The sequence below is a fragment of the Kogia breviceps genome, chromosome 13, assembly GCF_026419965.1.
Source record: "Kogia breviceps isolate mKogBre1 chromosome 13, mKogBre1 haplotype 1, whole genome shotgun sequence".
NCBI lineage: Eukaryota > Metazoa > Chordata > Mammalia > Artiodactyla > Physeteridae > Kogia > Kogia breviceps.
In genome coordinates, this window is record NC_081322.1 from 67,158,219 (window position 1) to 67,174,086 (window position 15,868).

Below are 15,868 nucleotides of genomic sequence, written 5' to 3' on the forward strand. Positions count from 1 at the left end.
ACGTATCCGTGGATTCTGCACCTATGGGTCCTGCATCCTAGGACAACTAACCACATGTTGAAAATATAGGGGGAAAAAATTCCAGAAAGTTCCAAAAAGCAAAAAAGCAAAAAGCAAAAAAAAAAAAAATTGGGCTGTGCACTGACAACTATTAACATTGTACAAGATATTATTAAGTAATAGATGATTTAAAGTATATGGGAGGATGTCCTAGGTTACATGTAAGTACTACACCATTTTCCATAAGAGACTTGAGTACTCGAGAATTTTGGTATCTGCGGGGATCCTGGAGCCAATCTCCGTGGATACGGAGAGACAGTTGTATGCAGTGCTCAGTTCAGGGGCAGCTGAGAATAGGACAGGAGTAGGGGCGATATTAACATACCTGATGCTGTATAAGGTCTCTAGAATGTTTCCAAGGAAAAATTCTCAAATGCTTCCCTCTCGACTGTAGTAATTCCACTTTGTGGGTGCTTTAACAACGTCTTTGGACACTCTCTCCTTATCTATCGTGGTTTCAACTTGGCTTCCAGGGCAAGCACCAGACATCTCCTGGGTACGCTGTCCAGTGAGAAGCCTGAGGAGTTGCCGTTCACCATGATTTTCTTCCCTGAAGACTCAGCTCCCCACCGCACTAGCCAATCCTCATGCAGCTCAGTGGTAAAGGCCCTGGAAAACTTTGCTGATAATATGATCAGAGATGTTCACAGGGATGATCCTGAGGCCCTGAAATTCTCTGCACTCTCCCCAAACACCAACGAATTATTCAACATGTTTGGTGTAGGTTCATGGTACTTATTACCATCAAATTATTTTAAAATAACCTTGTGTGATATAATTTTGGTGGTGCTCAAACCTACAGTCAGAGAGGCAACCAAATTTGGGAGTCTCACAGGGTGTTTTCCCCGGGAATTCTGCTGCTGAAGCCTCTCCCCCAGACCTTCTTTTCCCTGTAAGACACAAGAGTTGTCCTGTCCCCTTTCCTCATTCGGCTAAAAGTGTGGGCCACTTTGGTTCTGAAGATCTTGAGACCCTCCCACAAGATCTTGGCATCCTAACTGAACTGTGACCATAAGCTGAGAACCAAGATTAACTGGAAAGCTCCATTTACTGACTCTAATTGAATAACAGTTACTTTGTTTTCTGGACTTGCAAATTAATTAGGTAGAGAGATGAAAACTCAACTTAAAAAATGTGTTCTCTGCTGCATTTTTGTTGACGTGTATTTGAAATAGAAATTTTCTTGAGGGGGGGGATTTTTCAGGACAACCCCCTGGAATTTTTGTCATATTTTCTGCTGAAGAAATGTAGTAAAAAGCACAAAGACTTTGAAGGAAATGTTATTCTGACAAAATGTGACCCAAAGGCAACATGCAATTTACTCATGAAGGTAAAGTTGCTGCTGCATTTTTATGCCATTGCTTCACTGTACAGTTAGACACATGTGCTTAAGAAATTCATAAACAAAAATTATAATTCTACCTGGAAAGCTTGTCATTTCTCCTAAGAACTTCCTTTTCCTGGATTGTTATTAAAGAAGTGTGCTTTGTAGTTTCATAATGTAACATATAAGCCACTTACAAGCATACGTGGCATCACACTGTCGGGAGTAAAACTAGTTGGCTTTTGGGGGAAGAACTGGATACTCGCATTCTGCCCAACATAACCTAAAGAATTTTTTTTTTTTCATCTGTGGCACAGGACATATTTTTGGTGAAACTAAAAATGGTGGTTTTTTTTTTTTTTTAATTGAGATTCAAATTCATAAAAGTAAAAAAGTGGGTTTGAAGCTAGTTCTTTAGTCAAGAAAAAATAATTTTGCCAGTACTATATTCAGAATCCATACATTCTTGGTTAAGTGAAATAATCTGGATTCAGGAAACACTGAAAATTGCATCGTCATTCAGAGAGCTGATGTCTATGAAAACGTCATTTCATGCCCATTGAAAAAGCACCTATCTGTGATGACTGAAGGCTTGGATGCCACCCCCAACACAAAGTCACCATGGACAGTGTTAGGAGGAATAGACTTGTGAGTTCCGCCAGCAGGCAAATCGTGTGTTGCCCCATTGACCTGATATTCTGGAAGTCTTTGTCCACCTGGCTTTAGAGGACAGCACAGTGCAGGGAGGGGCAAACAGGGTGGACCTCTGGAGGCAGCATCCCCTCCGCCAGACCTGCTCAGCAGAACGAAAGGCCTGCAGTTATTCAGCCCCCGCACTCTGTCCTTAGCAGACTGTGCACCTTAGCGGCCCCTCCTCCCCCTGAAGTGGCTTTTTCTTCCCACCCACAGCATCCTCTCTGAGAGGAGTCTTAATAAACACATTCGCAGGGACAGCTACGCCCTTTAGAGGTCAGAGCCCTGCTTCCCTGATGTGCCACCCCTAAATCTCTGTCTTCAGGAAACGCTCATGGACCATGTATTCATCAGAGTTCTCCAGAGGAGCAGAACCCATAGGATGTGAGTGTATATAGAGAGAAAGAGATTTGTTATAAGGAATTGGCTCATGCAGTTATGGAGGCTGCCAAGTTCTAAGATCTGCAGCGTGAGTCAGTGAGCTGGAGGCTAGGAGAGCTAACGGAGTAGCTCCAGTCCAAAGGCAGGGCAGGGTAGAGACCCAGGAAGAGCTGATGTTTCAATTAAAATACAGAGGCAGGGAAAAGCCAAGGTCCCAGTCTGAAGGCTATCAGGTAGGAGGAATTTTCTCTTCCTCGCAAGAGGGTCAGCCTTTTTGTTCCACTCAGGCCTTCAACTGATTGGATGAGGCCCATCCACGTTAGAGAGGACAATCTGCTTTAGTCAGCCTCCTGATTTGTGTTACTCTCATCCAAAAACATCCTAGCAGACATATCCAGGATAATGTTTGACCAACATTTGGGCATTCTGTGGCCTGGTCAAGTTGGCATATAAAATTAACTATCACAAACCACTTCTCAGGCAGAGGTCAAGTCCCAGCTTCTCAGTTCAGTTCCCTAAATACTTATGGGAACCAATCATGTGCGAGGCAGTGTGCCAGCCCTGGGGATAGACATAAAATAAGACACAGCCTCTGCCTTGGAGGTGGATAAGACTGACACAGACACAGATGACGCAGCATGATTGGCGCCTGTTAGCAGAATGCACGGGAGGGGGTGGGGCACAAGGGCAGGCATTTAATCGAGATTCTCCTTCTGCTTCCCAGAGTCCTTTTGCCTTGTTATGGTGGCACTATCTCTTTGAGATTTCTGGGGATTATTCTCCCAAAACGGTGGATGTAGTCTCCATCCCTCCTTCAGCCTGTGAAAACCTTTGAAAAATAGCACCCAGGGCTCCAGTACCACTCATTTCCCCTTGGTTCACTAAAGGGAATAATCAACATGTAACCACATTACACAGGTTCCAAATTATTCCAAAGTCCTTACAACATCTGGGTCATTCCTGACTCCCTGGAAACCTTACTGAAGTTCTTCCATCAACATTTATTCCTAAGAATGAAGCTGTCCCCCTCAACCATGGACATACAGGCCCCAGAAATGCCCCTCTTTGGAGCAGGATAGCTTGAAGAAAGCAAAAGGGACAAAACTACAAGTGCATCTCCTTGTGAAGTGTTCATTTTACTTCTGAAAGACCTCACTATTGTTGAGAACCATTTCTGGAATCTCTGGCCCCTAAAAGAATGGTCACCTAGAACATTTCTTCTCAAAGATACTTTCATTCTTTCCACTGTCAAATAAAATCCACACTGAATTAAGTCTTTTCAACCTAATCATCTAATGACTCTAATAAAAGGATGCAGAAAGTTTGGGCTTAAAGTTGGCTCCATGCTGGAAATCAGGCCTGCTCTTGTTACATCGTCTGCCTGTAATAAAACTACAGAAATGTGAAACACCTTAATGCCTAGGAATGTCTTTTTTTTTTTTTTGGTGGTATGTGGGCCTCTCACTGTTGTGGCCTCTCCTGTTTAGGAGCACAGGCTCCGGACACGCAGGCTCAGCGGCCATGGCTCACGGGCCCAGCCGCTCCGCGGCATGTGGGATCCTCCCGGACCGGGGCACGAACCTGTGTCCCCTGCATCGGCAGGCGGACTCTCAACCACTGCGCCACCAGGGAAGCCCCCTAGGAATGTCTTTGATATCTTCCTTTTTCAAAATCAAATCAGAAAAAATAGGTGTTAGATTCTTATCTGGTTCTCTGTTATACACTTGAGATCTTGTGCATGGTGCCCATGGAACAAATTTGGGGACCCTGGGAAGGAAAACCACAGCTTAAACGCAGGTGCTGAATTCAGACAAAATAGAGAAGCTGAGTATCTCCACACCTTGGGGTTAATTTTTAAAAGTGTAGATACTCGTCCAGAAGAGCACACAAACTCTCAGCCATGGGAGTGGAAAGTAATGCCTTCTTCTGAGATAATTGTTTTAAAGACCCTTCCACAGGGGCTTGTGTAAGAGGGCTTGTCTGCCAAATCCAGGAGTAAATACACACACACACACACACACACACACACACACACACGTATATACATATAGATAGATACATATATAGCTCACTCTATCTATCTATCTATCTATCTATCATCTTGTTGCCCAGTTAGTAGTTAACTCCTGGCCTTGATATGCCTATAGTGTTTACACTGATACTATACAACCACAGTGATGAGTCATAGCCAGAATCATAGTTGTTCTTGACAATGACATATGACATAGTTGTACCTGTCATTTTCACAACTATTTCTGGTCCCTAATTCAGGCAGCCAAGTGTTTTCTGGGAGAAGCACCAGCAATAACTAGGATGCTAGCAATAACTAAGATCCTAGAGGAAAACTCCTAACATGTGATCCAAGGTCTCCCTTATGGGTCATGGACAGAGCCAAGGCAAAGGCCCAGCAATTCCAAATAATTGTTTCTTAAAACTGTGCAAAGTTTGCTGCCCCTGTTACTTCATCCAAATTCATCCCTAAAAATGAAGACGGGATGGTATCTTAACCAAAAAATGGACTCTAAAAATCCTAATAATTAGACAGATAATATAAAATGAGAGAACTCACTGTTTTTAGGTTCAAACACAATTACTGTGTCAAATTGATTTCCTAGCCACATAGAAAAATTTATATTTAAAAAATATTTGTTGGGCTTCCCTGGTGGCGCAGTGGTTGAGAGCCCACCTGCCGATGCAGGGGACACGGGTTCGTGCCCCGGTCCGGGAAGATCCCACATGCCGTGGAGCGGCTGGGCCCGTGAGCCATGGCCTCTGGGCCTGCGTGTCCGGAGCCTGTGCTCCACAATGGGAGAGGCCACCGCAGTGAGAGGCCCGTGTACCGCAAAAAAAAAAATTAAATTAAAAAAAAAAAAAAAGCTGTTGCTGGGAATTCCCTGGTGGTCCAGTGGTTAGGACTCTGCACTGCCACTACAGGAGGCCCAGGTTCGATCCCTGGTCAAGGAACTAAGATCCTGCAAGCCACTCAGCATGGCCAAAAAGTAAATAAATAACAAATTTAAAAAGCTGTTGCTGACCCAGAGGTGAAACAAAGCCCCAGCATGAGCAAGCAGGTTCTAGGATAGCCAGGGGGGTCTAGGAGTCCACTCCTGCAGTTTAATGCCTGAGCACTCACGGGAGCCTCTACAAAAAGATTAGATATCCCAGATAAGGGGGCCTCCCTCGTCTGTGGGATCCACAATCCGATCTGTACCGCTTGGGTTCTCTTAACCTCGGCCAGGCAGGTTGAGTTTCATTTTCATTTACGCCTACAACCACGTCTACCTACACAACTACGGGTGTCACCACTGACTGGTTGAAGTTATCATTTCTCCATATAAATTATCAGCACTATAATTTATTTTGAAAGAAGAGAGTGTTCCATGCCTAGAAATTATTGTGTCAAAATTCAAAGTAGATTTAAGTATAAATACATGCCAGGCTGCTATGGGTCAGCCCCGAACAGGGAAGACAAAGGACATGGCAGAGGGCTCTGTGGAGCAGCTGTGAAGAGCTCAGGCTCAGGCGCTGGCTGGCTGCATGCAGTTCCAGGACCAGGGCTCTTATACAAAGGCTTCAGGCAGCCATAAGGAATGGCTGCAGGTACAAAATAAAAACTTGTTTTTGCCTGAGTAGAGTAAGGCAAAAGGAGTCTTGCTTATAAATTGGTGTTTTTCTTTCAGTCTCCCTCCTACATATCAATGGGTTGCTATAGGTAGTTTTATCTTTGACTAGGAAGGGCAGCAGTAGTGGCCATTAATTATCATACAGCCTCAGCACAAACATGGGACCATTGTTCCATTGCTGGGGTGGACCCTGTGATGCTGCAGGCCGAAGGCGGGGGTGGGGGTGGGGCTTTTTTTTTTTAATGTGCTAATTTATATGGAAACCACAAGAACAATTAACAAGGCAAAGTGAAGAGAGAATAAGCCATATTTAATGTGGAAACATCTAGAAATGGCATGTGAATTACTTCTGACACTTTTTCACTAGGTGAACAAAGAGGTGAATTTTATAAAGTACTGTGAGCTTTTGCTTCTGGCACCTTAAAAGCAAGATAACTTGTTTGCACTCTGCTGCCTGGTGACAGAGCAGAGCTGAGGCAGAGGCCTGGTCCCAGGCACCTGGGAGGAGCTGCTCAAGAGCAGGATCCCTCTCCTGACTCCAGGGGAACCGGGAGCTGCACTGAATTTAGTTTCTCAAGTATGGTGCAGTTCCTAGGAAGCAAAAGGTTATTATTTTTTTAAACGTAAAATTTAATTGAAGAGAGGCATCAAATTTATCGAGTGCTTAATTCATTGTGTCTCAGGGCCACTATGGTTATGGCTGAAGGGCAGAGCTTCTGAGCCCTCAGGGGGCTTAGCGCTGAATGGGCAGTCAGACATCCCACGGCCTGCCCCAAATAACCAAGTCTGCATGTAATCCTCAGGAAATAAATGTTATAGAAGATAATTCTCAGGACACAAAATCAAGTCTCAGCAAAAACGGTCCAAATTTTGAGTTGCTGGTTGAGTTGGTAAGCCAATTATCACATAATAAGAATTTTCTATTTGTTTTGCTCCTGACCAAAAAAAAAAAAAAGCTTCAACCTTTATTCTGGTTCGTTCTTCCTTTTTTCTTGAAAGTTTCTCTTAGGGGGAAAGAACCCTCTAAATATAACTGGGGGAAATACAGCCAATAGATTTTTCTTTTGAATAAATCCTGGTCTAAAAAGAAGTTGAGCCAAGAGGATGCACGTGTAACATCTCGGCAGCAAGAGCCATCTCTGTGCTACTCCTTGCTCTTCTGATAGGACACTAGGACGGCATTTAAACAAATGGTACATGGACATGAAGGTTCACAGTGTTTAACCGACCCATCAGCTATGGTCTGACTTCAGATGCTGAGTATAATCAATATAACTTTTAGGGCTCTGTCTTTCCGTTTAGAAAGGGTAGTAGTGGGTGAAGCAGGTGCAGACAGGTAGAGGCTTGGTCCTGTGCGACAGTAACACACAGTGCATGCATGCCGTCTAGCATTTCTGCAACTCACATCCACATTAATTATCACGTTTCAACCTCAGAATCCTGTAAGTCAGGTGTTAGGACCCACATTTTGTAGAGGAAGAAGTAAAGTCAGAAAACGTAAAGGATTTCCCCAAGGTTAGACAACAGGCAAAGAGAGAACCTTGAATCCTGCAGTGTGGAGCTCAGCCCCAAGGCTCTTTCCCAGTCACACAGCACCCAGGGCCGGTCCGCCTGCAGTGGACGGTGCCGCCGTGGACCTCACCGGCCCCGCGCTCACTCATCCCCAAACCCATCCCCAGGAACCACCAAGGAGGAGGGCATTTACACAGTGCAGTCATTACAATAGAATCCCATCCGACTATTGGTAATAATACCTGACAATGGTTTTAAGACAACAACAGAGGTTTTGACAACTGAAACCTTAAGTCAAAATGATGATAAATATTAGATAACTCCAGTATTTTAAAAGTATGTAAATACACCTAAAATATAATGTGGGCTGTAAGCCAACCGCCAAGTGGGATATAGATGTATTTTTTAACTCATTAGGTATGCCTAAATAGGCATTATATACAGACCACGTGTTTGAAAGATAAAACTTAACCAAGAACAGTGCTTATAGTATTTCAAACAGAATGAGTTTTCTGATTTTTCTCTTAAATTACTTTTACATTTTAATTTTAGTTCATGAAATTATGGTTGACGTTTCAGGTGAAGATCCCATGGCATTACACGTTAGTATCGTCATATTTTATTTGGGGCTGTGTGGGGCAGACGTAGGGCTGGAGGGGAAAGAAGAAATTGTGTTCCAGGAGTTTTCATCGTTCTAGGCTCAAGTATTACAAGGCCATTAGATTTTAAAAACTGAATACTGTAATTGTTTTCTATTGTAAAGATACTAATTTTACAACTTTTCAAAAGGACAGATATAAGGAAAAGAATTACCTAGTCCCAGTAAGGAAAATTAATTTCTCCATACATAAACACAGCACAGTTACTATCAGGATGTGGGATTTCTTTACACCAGTGTATGGCTTTTCCCTCTGCATTACAAAATAAAACAGGACTTTGATATATAGAAAATATGGACCACCTGGCAACCTAATTACCCAGGAGTGGTGGGTTCACAGGTACTTTTCCCTAAACACGGGAAGAAGAGCCTGAGTTTCAGTATTTCATAATACTCAGTGAGAAGTAACTGTTGAATTAGTTGACGATGAGAGGCCTAGCTCATGTCAGTTCTTCTGTCTACAGGATAATCAATAAAATGCTAACGGGAAAAAGAAATAGGAAAACAAAGAGTGGGCAACCCAAAGGCTTTCTCATGAGACCATCACCTCTGTAAAGGCAGTACTGTCTTATCATTGCAGAGCCAACAGCTGGCACATGACACAGAATACATATTCGGATGAACAGATGGATAAAATCAAAGTCTCAATCTGCCCTCCTCAAGATCCAAGAGTTCAAAGCCCCATCTCTGCTACAGCATTAAGCTGGCCAATGTGAGGGACTATTCGGTGATGATGGGGACAAGCAATGGTCAGCCCGGTCCTCCACTGCGTCCTATCAAGGTTCCCTTCAACCCTGCATATCACAAACCAGAAAGGGGCACTCAGAGTGACTGCCTGACTGCTCAGTACTTTCATTTCTCTGTCTCCTTTGACCGTCAGCCTTTTGAGGCTGTAAACCTGAAAAGAGTCATTATGCTTTCCCTCTGAGATCTTAATGCTTTTCTACAGGACAGAAAGCTGCAGCTGGACTCAGCCGAAAAGCGGACCAGCATCATCAGGGAACTCTTACAGAGTGAGAGAAAATACGTGCAAATGCTGGAAACTGTGAGAGATATTTACAAAAGGCCACCTAGAGCAGCACTGTCATCAAATAGAGCAATTCTGAGCGCTGCAGATATCCAGAGCATTTTCTCTGATATTCTGCTGATTTTATGTCTCAACAGGTGAACTCTGAATAGGTATATTTTGAAATATTCATTGTGCACTGGGAGGAACCCACACTTAATTGTTTCAAAAAGCTATGCAGGGGCTTCCCTGGTGGCGCAGTGGTTGCGAGTCCGCCTGCCGACGCAGGGGACACGGGTTCGTGCCCCGGCCCGGGAAGATCCCACGTGCCGCGGAGCGGCTGGGCCCATGAACCATGGCCGCTGGGCCTGCGCGTCCGGAGCCTGTGCTCCGCAAGGGGAGAGGCTGCAACAGTGAGAGGCCCATGTACCGCAAAAAAAAAAAGAGAGAGAAAAAAAAAAAAAAAGCTATGCAGAGGCCCAGTAATTCTCAGCCCTTCTTGGGGACCTTGCCTGATCATCTCACAGAAGACAGAGGATTCTTGACACTGGACTGCAACCAGTAGTGATGATTCCCAGGGGAGTATCCCTGCCTAGACTCAGAGCCACAGTACAAGGAGTGGAGTTTAGTGCCTGGGGATTCTACATTCAATATGCTATTCACGCAAAAGACAACGCGAAGGGGAGCCACATGGAGCTGTTCACAGTCAGCAGTATTTGGTTGAGCAATGGGAAAGGAACGGGAGGCTACAGTGGCACGAAGTCACTAGGATACTTTGCTTAGAGAACCGGAGGCTGGGGGTTAGTGTAATAACAGTATATGTTTTGAGTGTGGAACAGCTGAGAGAGAAAAGTGATCATTTGCATTGGTGATAAAGACAAACTGAGCTTGTGCTTCTCTGTCAGTAACTCTCTAGGTCACTTAGAACATGTTCCTTAGCTCAGGGGGCCCAGATCCTATAAAAGGAACTAGGCCTCTTCTAGTTTTCAAGGCCTATGATGGCTGAATGAGGGATAACCTTCGATCCATGGGAAATGGGCTGAGTTGGGGTGATGGCATTCAGCCACTGACGTGAGTTGAGCACTCTCCTCTGAGCACCGCAAGAAACTGTCCCCGGGTGAGAGGGGAGGGGGACAGTCAGGGACAGCCTCTGGAGGCCAGTCTGGGGTCCTGACTCTTCCACCTGACTCAACCTGCTTCCTCACTTCCTATCTCCTCCTTTCCTGTCAAATCTGAACCCGTCAGTGTCCAGACAAAAGGATTTGACAAAAGCCCTGCCCTAAACGACTGACCACGAATTTACTTTTTAAGTTTATAGGTTGTCATTGGCCAATATTTCATGGCCACACTTTCCTCATATGGCAGGTGGTTTCTAGATGACTTGAGAGACAGACTACAGGAATGGGGCCCAGCTCACTACGTGGGAGAAATATTCATAAAGTTTGGAAGCCAGTTGAACATATACACCAATTTCTTCAACAATTACCCTGTTGTTCTGAAAACTACGGAGAAGGTAAAAGATTGAGTGACCATCCAGGCACTTATTAGCCCTTCTGAGCTTGAGAGAAAGTTTCATATGTAACCCGAAGGACTAGAATTACCAGGGAAGACTTCTTCTCTACTCTTGGCTTCCAGATCTTCTCTGGTTTACTGTGAGCTCCTTGAGGGCGGGGACCCTGGCTTACCTAATTTTGTGTCACTACGGGCTGGCACAGTGCTTGACCCAGCAGCGCCCTGGAACTGGTTGTGGAACTGAACTAATCCTCATGCAAACGGCCAGACTCCCACCTGTCCCAGTTACCCTGGGGCTCGGTTCCAGGAACACACTTCACAACTAGGCAGAAGCAAGACTGTTAACCCTGATTCCATGCTGCTGCTCCAGCCCTGGGCGGCCTTGGCGAGTCCAGCTCGCTCATGGAGAAAAGGAATCCATAATCCACACACTGGAATAAAAACACTCAATGTGTGAAATCTCACGATGAAATAAGGAGTTCCTTTGTCTTACATTCCCGAGCGAGTGCATTATAAACAGTTGTCCCTGTTGTGACTCCTGCCACACACAGTCTGAGCGGGAACGTGCAGCTCCCGTCTATGCTCCTTGCTGCTCTGGTTGGGATCTCCTCTGATGGCAGTAGGCTACCTCTCTTCCCTCCTCAGTTTACATCAAAAGGGTAGCAGGAGAGGCACCCTGTGACGTGGTGGTGCACTCTGCCACTGTCCCCACTGTCCCCACGTCCTCACGTCCACCTGTCTGCACGGAGGCCCTGAAGTGGAAAGCCCGGGGCTGGGAGCTCTCTGGACGATTCCTGACCTCAGACATTGCCCTTTGTTTGCTGTCGTCTTCCTGCCCCACTTGGGGAGTTTAAACACTGCAGGACAACTCGATTACGTGAAAGTTGCATGAATAAAGCAATTTCATAGAACTGACTTTTAGGACAAGAATTGGAACAAAGCATCACATATTATCACAGGCAAATTTGTGCCAACGTTTTCATAGTTATGGATAATAACGTATCTATTTCACTAGCATGGGGGTGCATATAAGTGAGCACGCAATAAATGTTAGCTCTTAACATTTCTGAAATCAGTGACTATTTTTGACTTCTAGAAATTAGCATTACTGCCATCTCAGAAAAATGAGGTAACTTCCTGGGGGCTGTAATGGTGATGAATAATATATCTTAAAACAGATGTTAAGTACAGTGGAGCACCTTTTTAATGTTGCTGTGGAAAACATTTTTAACAGCAGTATTACAGGTGAACCCATTGATAGTCTCTTAGTATTAGGAAATAACCTTTATTGTGTGACAGGTACTTTACGGATAGGATTCACCCCCTCCCTGCTCACTGCAAGGTTAGATATGATATCCAAGAGAAAACTGAGGCTCAGAGAAGTTAAGTAACTTGACAAAGTCACATAGAATTAGATAGAATTAAATTAGAATTCTAATTCTAATCCAGGCCTACCTGCACGCAAAGCCCATTTTCAGTTTTCTATACTTATTAAGTTCAATGAATAGGGTTAGGTTTATGGTATAATTAAAACACTATACTTAGGATATCAGTAAGCACCTACAGTGTTAATAATACTGTGATCAGATGTAGATGTTGCCTTTTTGCTTTTGAGTGCTTCACAGAGGGTGCTTGCCTGGTGGAATAGAATGCTTTAAACTGTCTGATAGAGTTTTGACAATATAATGCTCACCTTCAGTGCAGAGAAATGATACCAGCTTTCCGAGCTTTCCTGAAGAGGCATGGTAAGACCATTGTTACAAAGATGCTGAGGTAGCCTCTGAGGGAGAGCACAGCCGGGGCACCCCAAGTATGGGCGTTCTCTGGCCGCCAGAAAGAGACCGGGGCTCCCTTGTCTGTGCCTCATACAGCCTTCTGGAGCTGCTTTAGTACCCATCCAGAAGGTCGGAAGAATATATTCGTCTTCTCTATGCTCTGAGGCTTCACACTCCAGCAGAACATGTTGACCACGGGACTTGACCACTGCAATTGAAGTAATCCAAAAAATACAAAGGTTACATAGACCAGGTTGGCTGCCGCTAAGAGCCTGTGTCCTTTAAAAATGTTACAGTGCTTTTGTGTACTCTAACTCAAAGATCCTGAAACACCTTACCCTCCCGGGGTATTCACTTCAAAGTCTTTCATCCTTTTAATGTGAAGTCATTGTATTCAGTGATTTTGAGCACGGAGGGCACCTATTCTAAACCAAATCACCTGAGACAATGTTTTCAGATACCTGTAGAAGTACAATAAAATCTTAATGAATATAAAAGTTTAAAAAAATGGAGTATTGGGGTGATTTTTCTAGATAACTAAAAGAAAAGGAGTAAAAACCCTTTGTTTCTGAAAGTACTTTTTCATGTATGAATTAACTTTCCTGCCTAAGTAAGTACAGCAATCACAACTATATTCTGCAGGGATTCAGGATCTTGGAGTACAGTCCTATGACTCTGAAAATATCACTGTGATGTGTACACTGCATGGGAGTCTGGGCTGAATGTAAATGACAGCGCGTTACGCCCAGAAGAAATTTTTGAATAGTGTTGTCGCTAGCCTCATTGTTTTAAAACATATTGGGTACAGGAAATGGAGATTCCTACAATAGTTTATGAAAGTACCGTGCCCTTATCAAGTGCCATAAAATATTTTAATCGATTTTTTACGTATAAAAATATCACAGTTTCAGTTTCCCTAAAATCACTTTGTTTTCCGGGTGAAGCAGAACATCAATATGACAGATCAGCTGTCAGACAGAGAGCGCCATCTGTGGGCGCCCGGTATGTATTCGGACTCACTGGCTCCAACTCATGCTCATGAATTATAACCTCGAGTCACTGGCACAAAGGAGACATACAGATTTTGATTCAGCTAACATCCACTGAGTGCCTGCTGTGTGCCAGGGGCTGCCAAGCTCTCGTATTCCACATCCCTGTTATCGGCAAGGATGCTAGATGAGAAGAGGCACAAGTGGTCTTGACCCCATCCCATAACCTCTCTGCAGTCTTAGCACCTTTCTTGAGACTACTGTGATCATGACCCCCTTTGAGGAATGGGGCTGTGTCTTCACTATTTTATATCTCCCTGCACATAGTGTCTGGTGCAGGATTCTGCCCACTGAGGACGTCGGCGGGAATCCTAGAAGTCCTCTGCTGGCTATCTGTTACCTATGGAATATCATCTGGTCCCAGTCTACCTTCCTTCTCACTGCCTTGCCTACCCACCTTATGATCAAACCACACAAATCTACTCACAGTTCTCTAATGTGAGCCTCTCTTCACACATCTGTGCTTTGCCCATGCTCTGCCTTCTCAGAAACTGCCTTCGTTTTCTACTCCACTGGATAAACTCCTATTCATCCTTTTAAGATCCATTTCAATCTTCGTCTGCCTTGTTAAGTATCCCACAACATCTCCAGTGTGAGTTGCCCCTTCCTAGGTATTCTGCAGCACCCTGAAGGTTTCTGCCACGTTTTCCTTCAGTCCTTTATTCACAAGATTGGGAGCTCCATCAGGTATGAACTATGATTTACCTGTCTTCTAGCATTGAGCATATACTAGGAGTTCAATATATGAATTATATTGAATTAAAATATCAATTGACTGGAAGTGTTATTATTTGCTCAAACTGGGGAAGCAAGGTGGAGTTGTTTGGGCCTAATTTAGATCTGCACATTTTGATAGGGAAAGAGGTGGAGTTGATTGGATTACAGAAAATTCAAAATCTTGGAAGTCACAGAGCTCACAGAACTTTACCTTTGGATCACTATACACATCAAGTGGTCATCTCCATGGCTAGATCAGTAAAAGGGCCTGACTTCTTAATTTGTAACATTTCATTCACCTCCTTTTCTCCATAGATCCCTTCTGACTCACCCCACCCCCACCTTATTTTTGATGCTAGGAAAGCATTTATAATAAAACAATGTTTTCAATCGTTTAAAAATTAGACTACACCCTTAAATATAGTTTTCACTGTTTCACAAACAATGCTTTTTCATAACTGAACTGAGTTCTACTCAACACTTACGTCTTCTGGGATATAAAATGGTTCTTCAGTAGTGGAAATTATTTTCTAAAAATTTATATATTTCTAATTTTTTTTTTAATTTCATAGACTTTATCAGAAGTAAACAGATATCTGATTAGGGTCCAAGATGTAGCCCAACTTCACTGCTGTGATGAGGAACTAAGTTTCTCTTTAAGGTAAATATTTAACTATCCTATGGCTGTGACTGTGTCATATTTATCTTGTTCCCAGAATCCAGTACAATGTCTGTCATATTGTAAATTTACGATAAATCTTTATGTTGAACTAAAAAGTTACACACACACCCCTCTGAGACAACGTAAGGTGTTTTATCACCTTACTCGCATACCAGGCAGCTACTGGGTAGAATGGAAGAAACTAAATTGTCACTGCCGGGACCACTAACTCCACTGAAAGAGGAATTCTGAAGTTTGGTCACTTTCCTACTAAGAGGAGAGCCAAGTGTTGTGGAGTACCACATGGATGATCTGCTCGACTCTGAGAAAGAGAAGACCAGTTGATTATCCGCAGTTAGTTACTGAGGTCAGTATTCAGAAGGTCTCACCCTGAGACCACCATGGTATTGAGGTCTCACATATCTAGTTTGTACAGTGCTCACAGTATAAGAACTATTGTGACGAGAGGGTGCTAGCATTTCCTTTCCTCCTTTAGAACAAGGATGGGCAACCTTTTTCTGTAAAGGGGCAGATGGTAAGTATCTAGGTCTTTCTTGCTGAATGATCTCTGTGGCAACTACCTAACTTTGCTGTTGTAGCACAAAAGCAGCTACATAAATGCAATACATAATGAATAATACAATCTGCAAAAACAATACAATACCCAAGTGAATGAGTGTAGCTGTGTTCCAATAAAACTTTATTTACAGAAGACAAGGGGTGGGGCCATAGTTTTTCAATTCCTGCTTTAGAAAACTGTTTTGCCAATCTATGTTTTCAGTACTAATGGCAAAAATAACAAATAGCAACCAAATGGAGAGGAATTAACTGCAATAAAAGAAATGAAAATTGGTTTGCCTGTTATTTCAATGAATATTTCAGTGAATGTTTCCCAAA

The 15,868-nt window shown here is 43.6% G+C and overlaps 1 protein-coding gene and 1 non-coding gene across 2 annotated transcripts in view; both read left to right on the plus strand.

Annotated features, from left to right (window-relative positions):
- Positions 1 to 15,868, plus strand: part of ECT2L (epithelial cell transforming 2 like) — a 62,674-nt gene that overhangs the window by 37,369 nt on the left and 9,437 nt on the right. Inside the window, 8 exon segments of the mRNA XM_067011201.1 lie at positions 617 to 780; positions 6,885 to 6,971; positions 9,201 to 9,415; positions 10,623 to 10,770; positions 12,469 to 12,542; positions 12,641 to 12,797; positions 13,489 to 13,539; positions 14,883 to 14,971. Of these exon segments, the coding sequence (XP_066867302.1) occupies positions 617 to 780; positions 6,885 to 6,971; positions 9,201 to 9,415; positions 10,623 to 10,770; positions 12,469 to 12,542; positions 12,641 to 12,797; positions 13,489 to 13,539; positions 14,883 to 14,971 (985 nt within the window).
- On the plus strand, positions 5,350 to 5,422 carry TRNAG-GCC (transfer RNA glycine (anticodon GCC)). The gene has a single exon. It is a non-coding gene; the product is annotated as a tRNA-Gly (tRNA).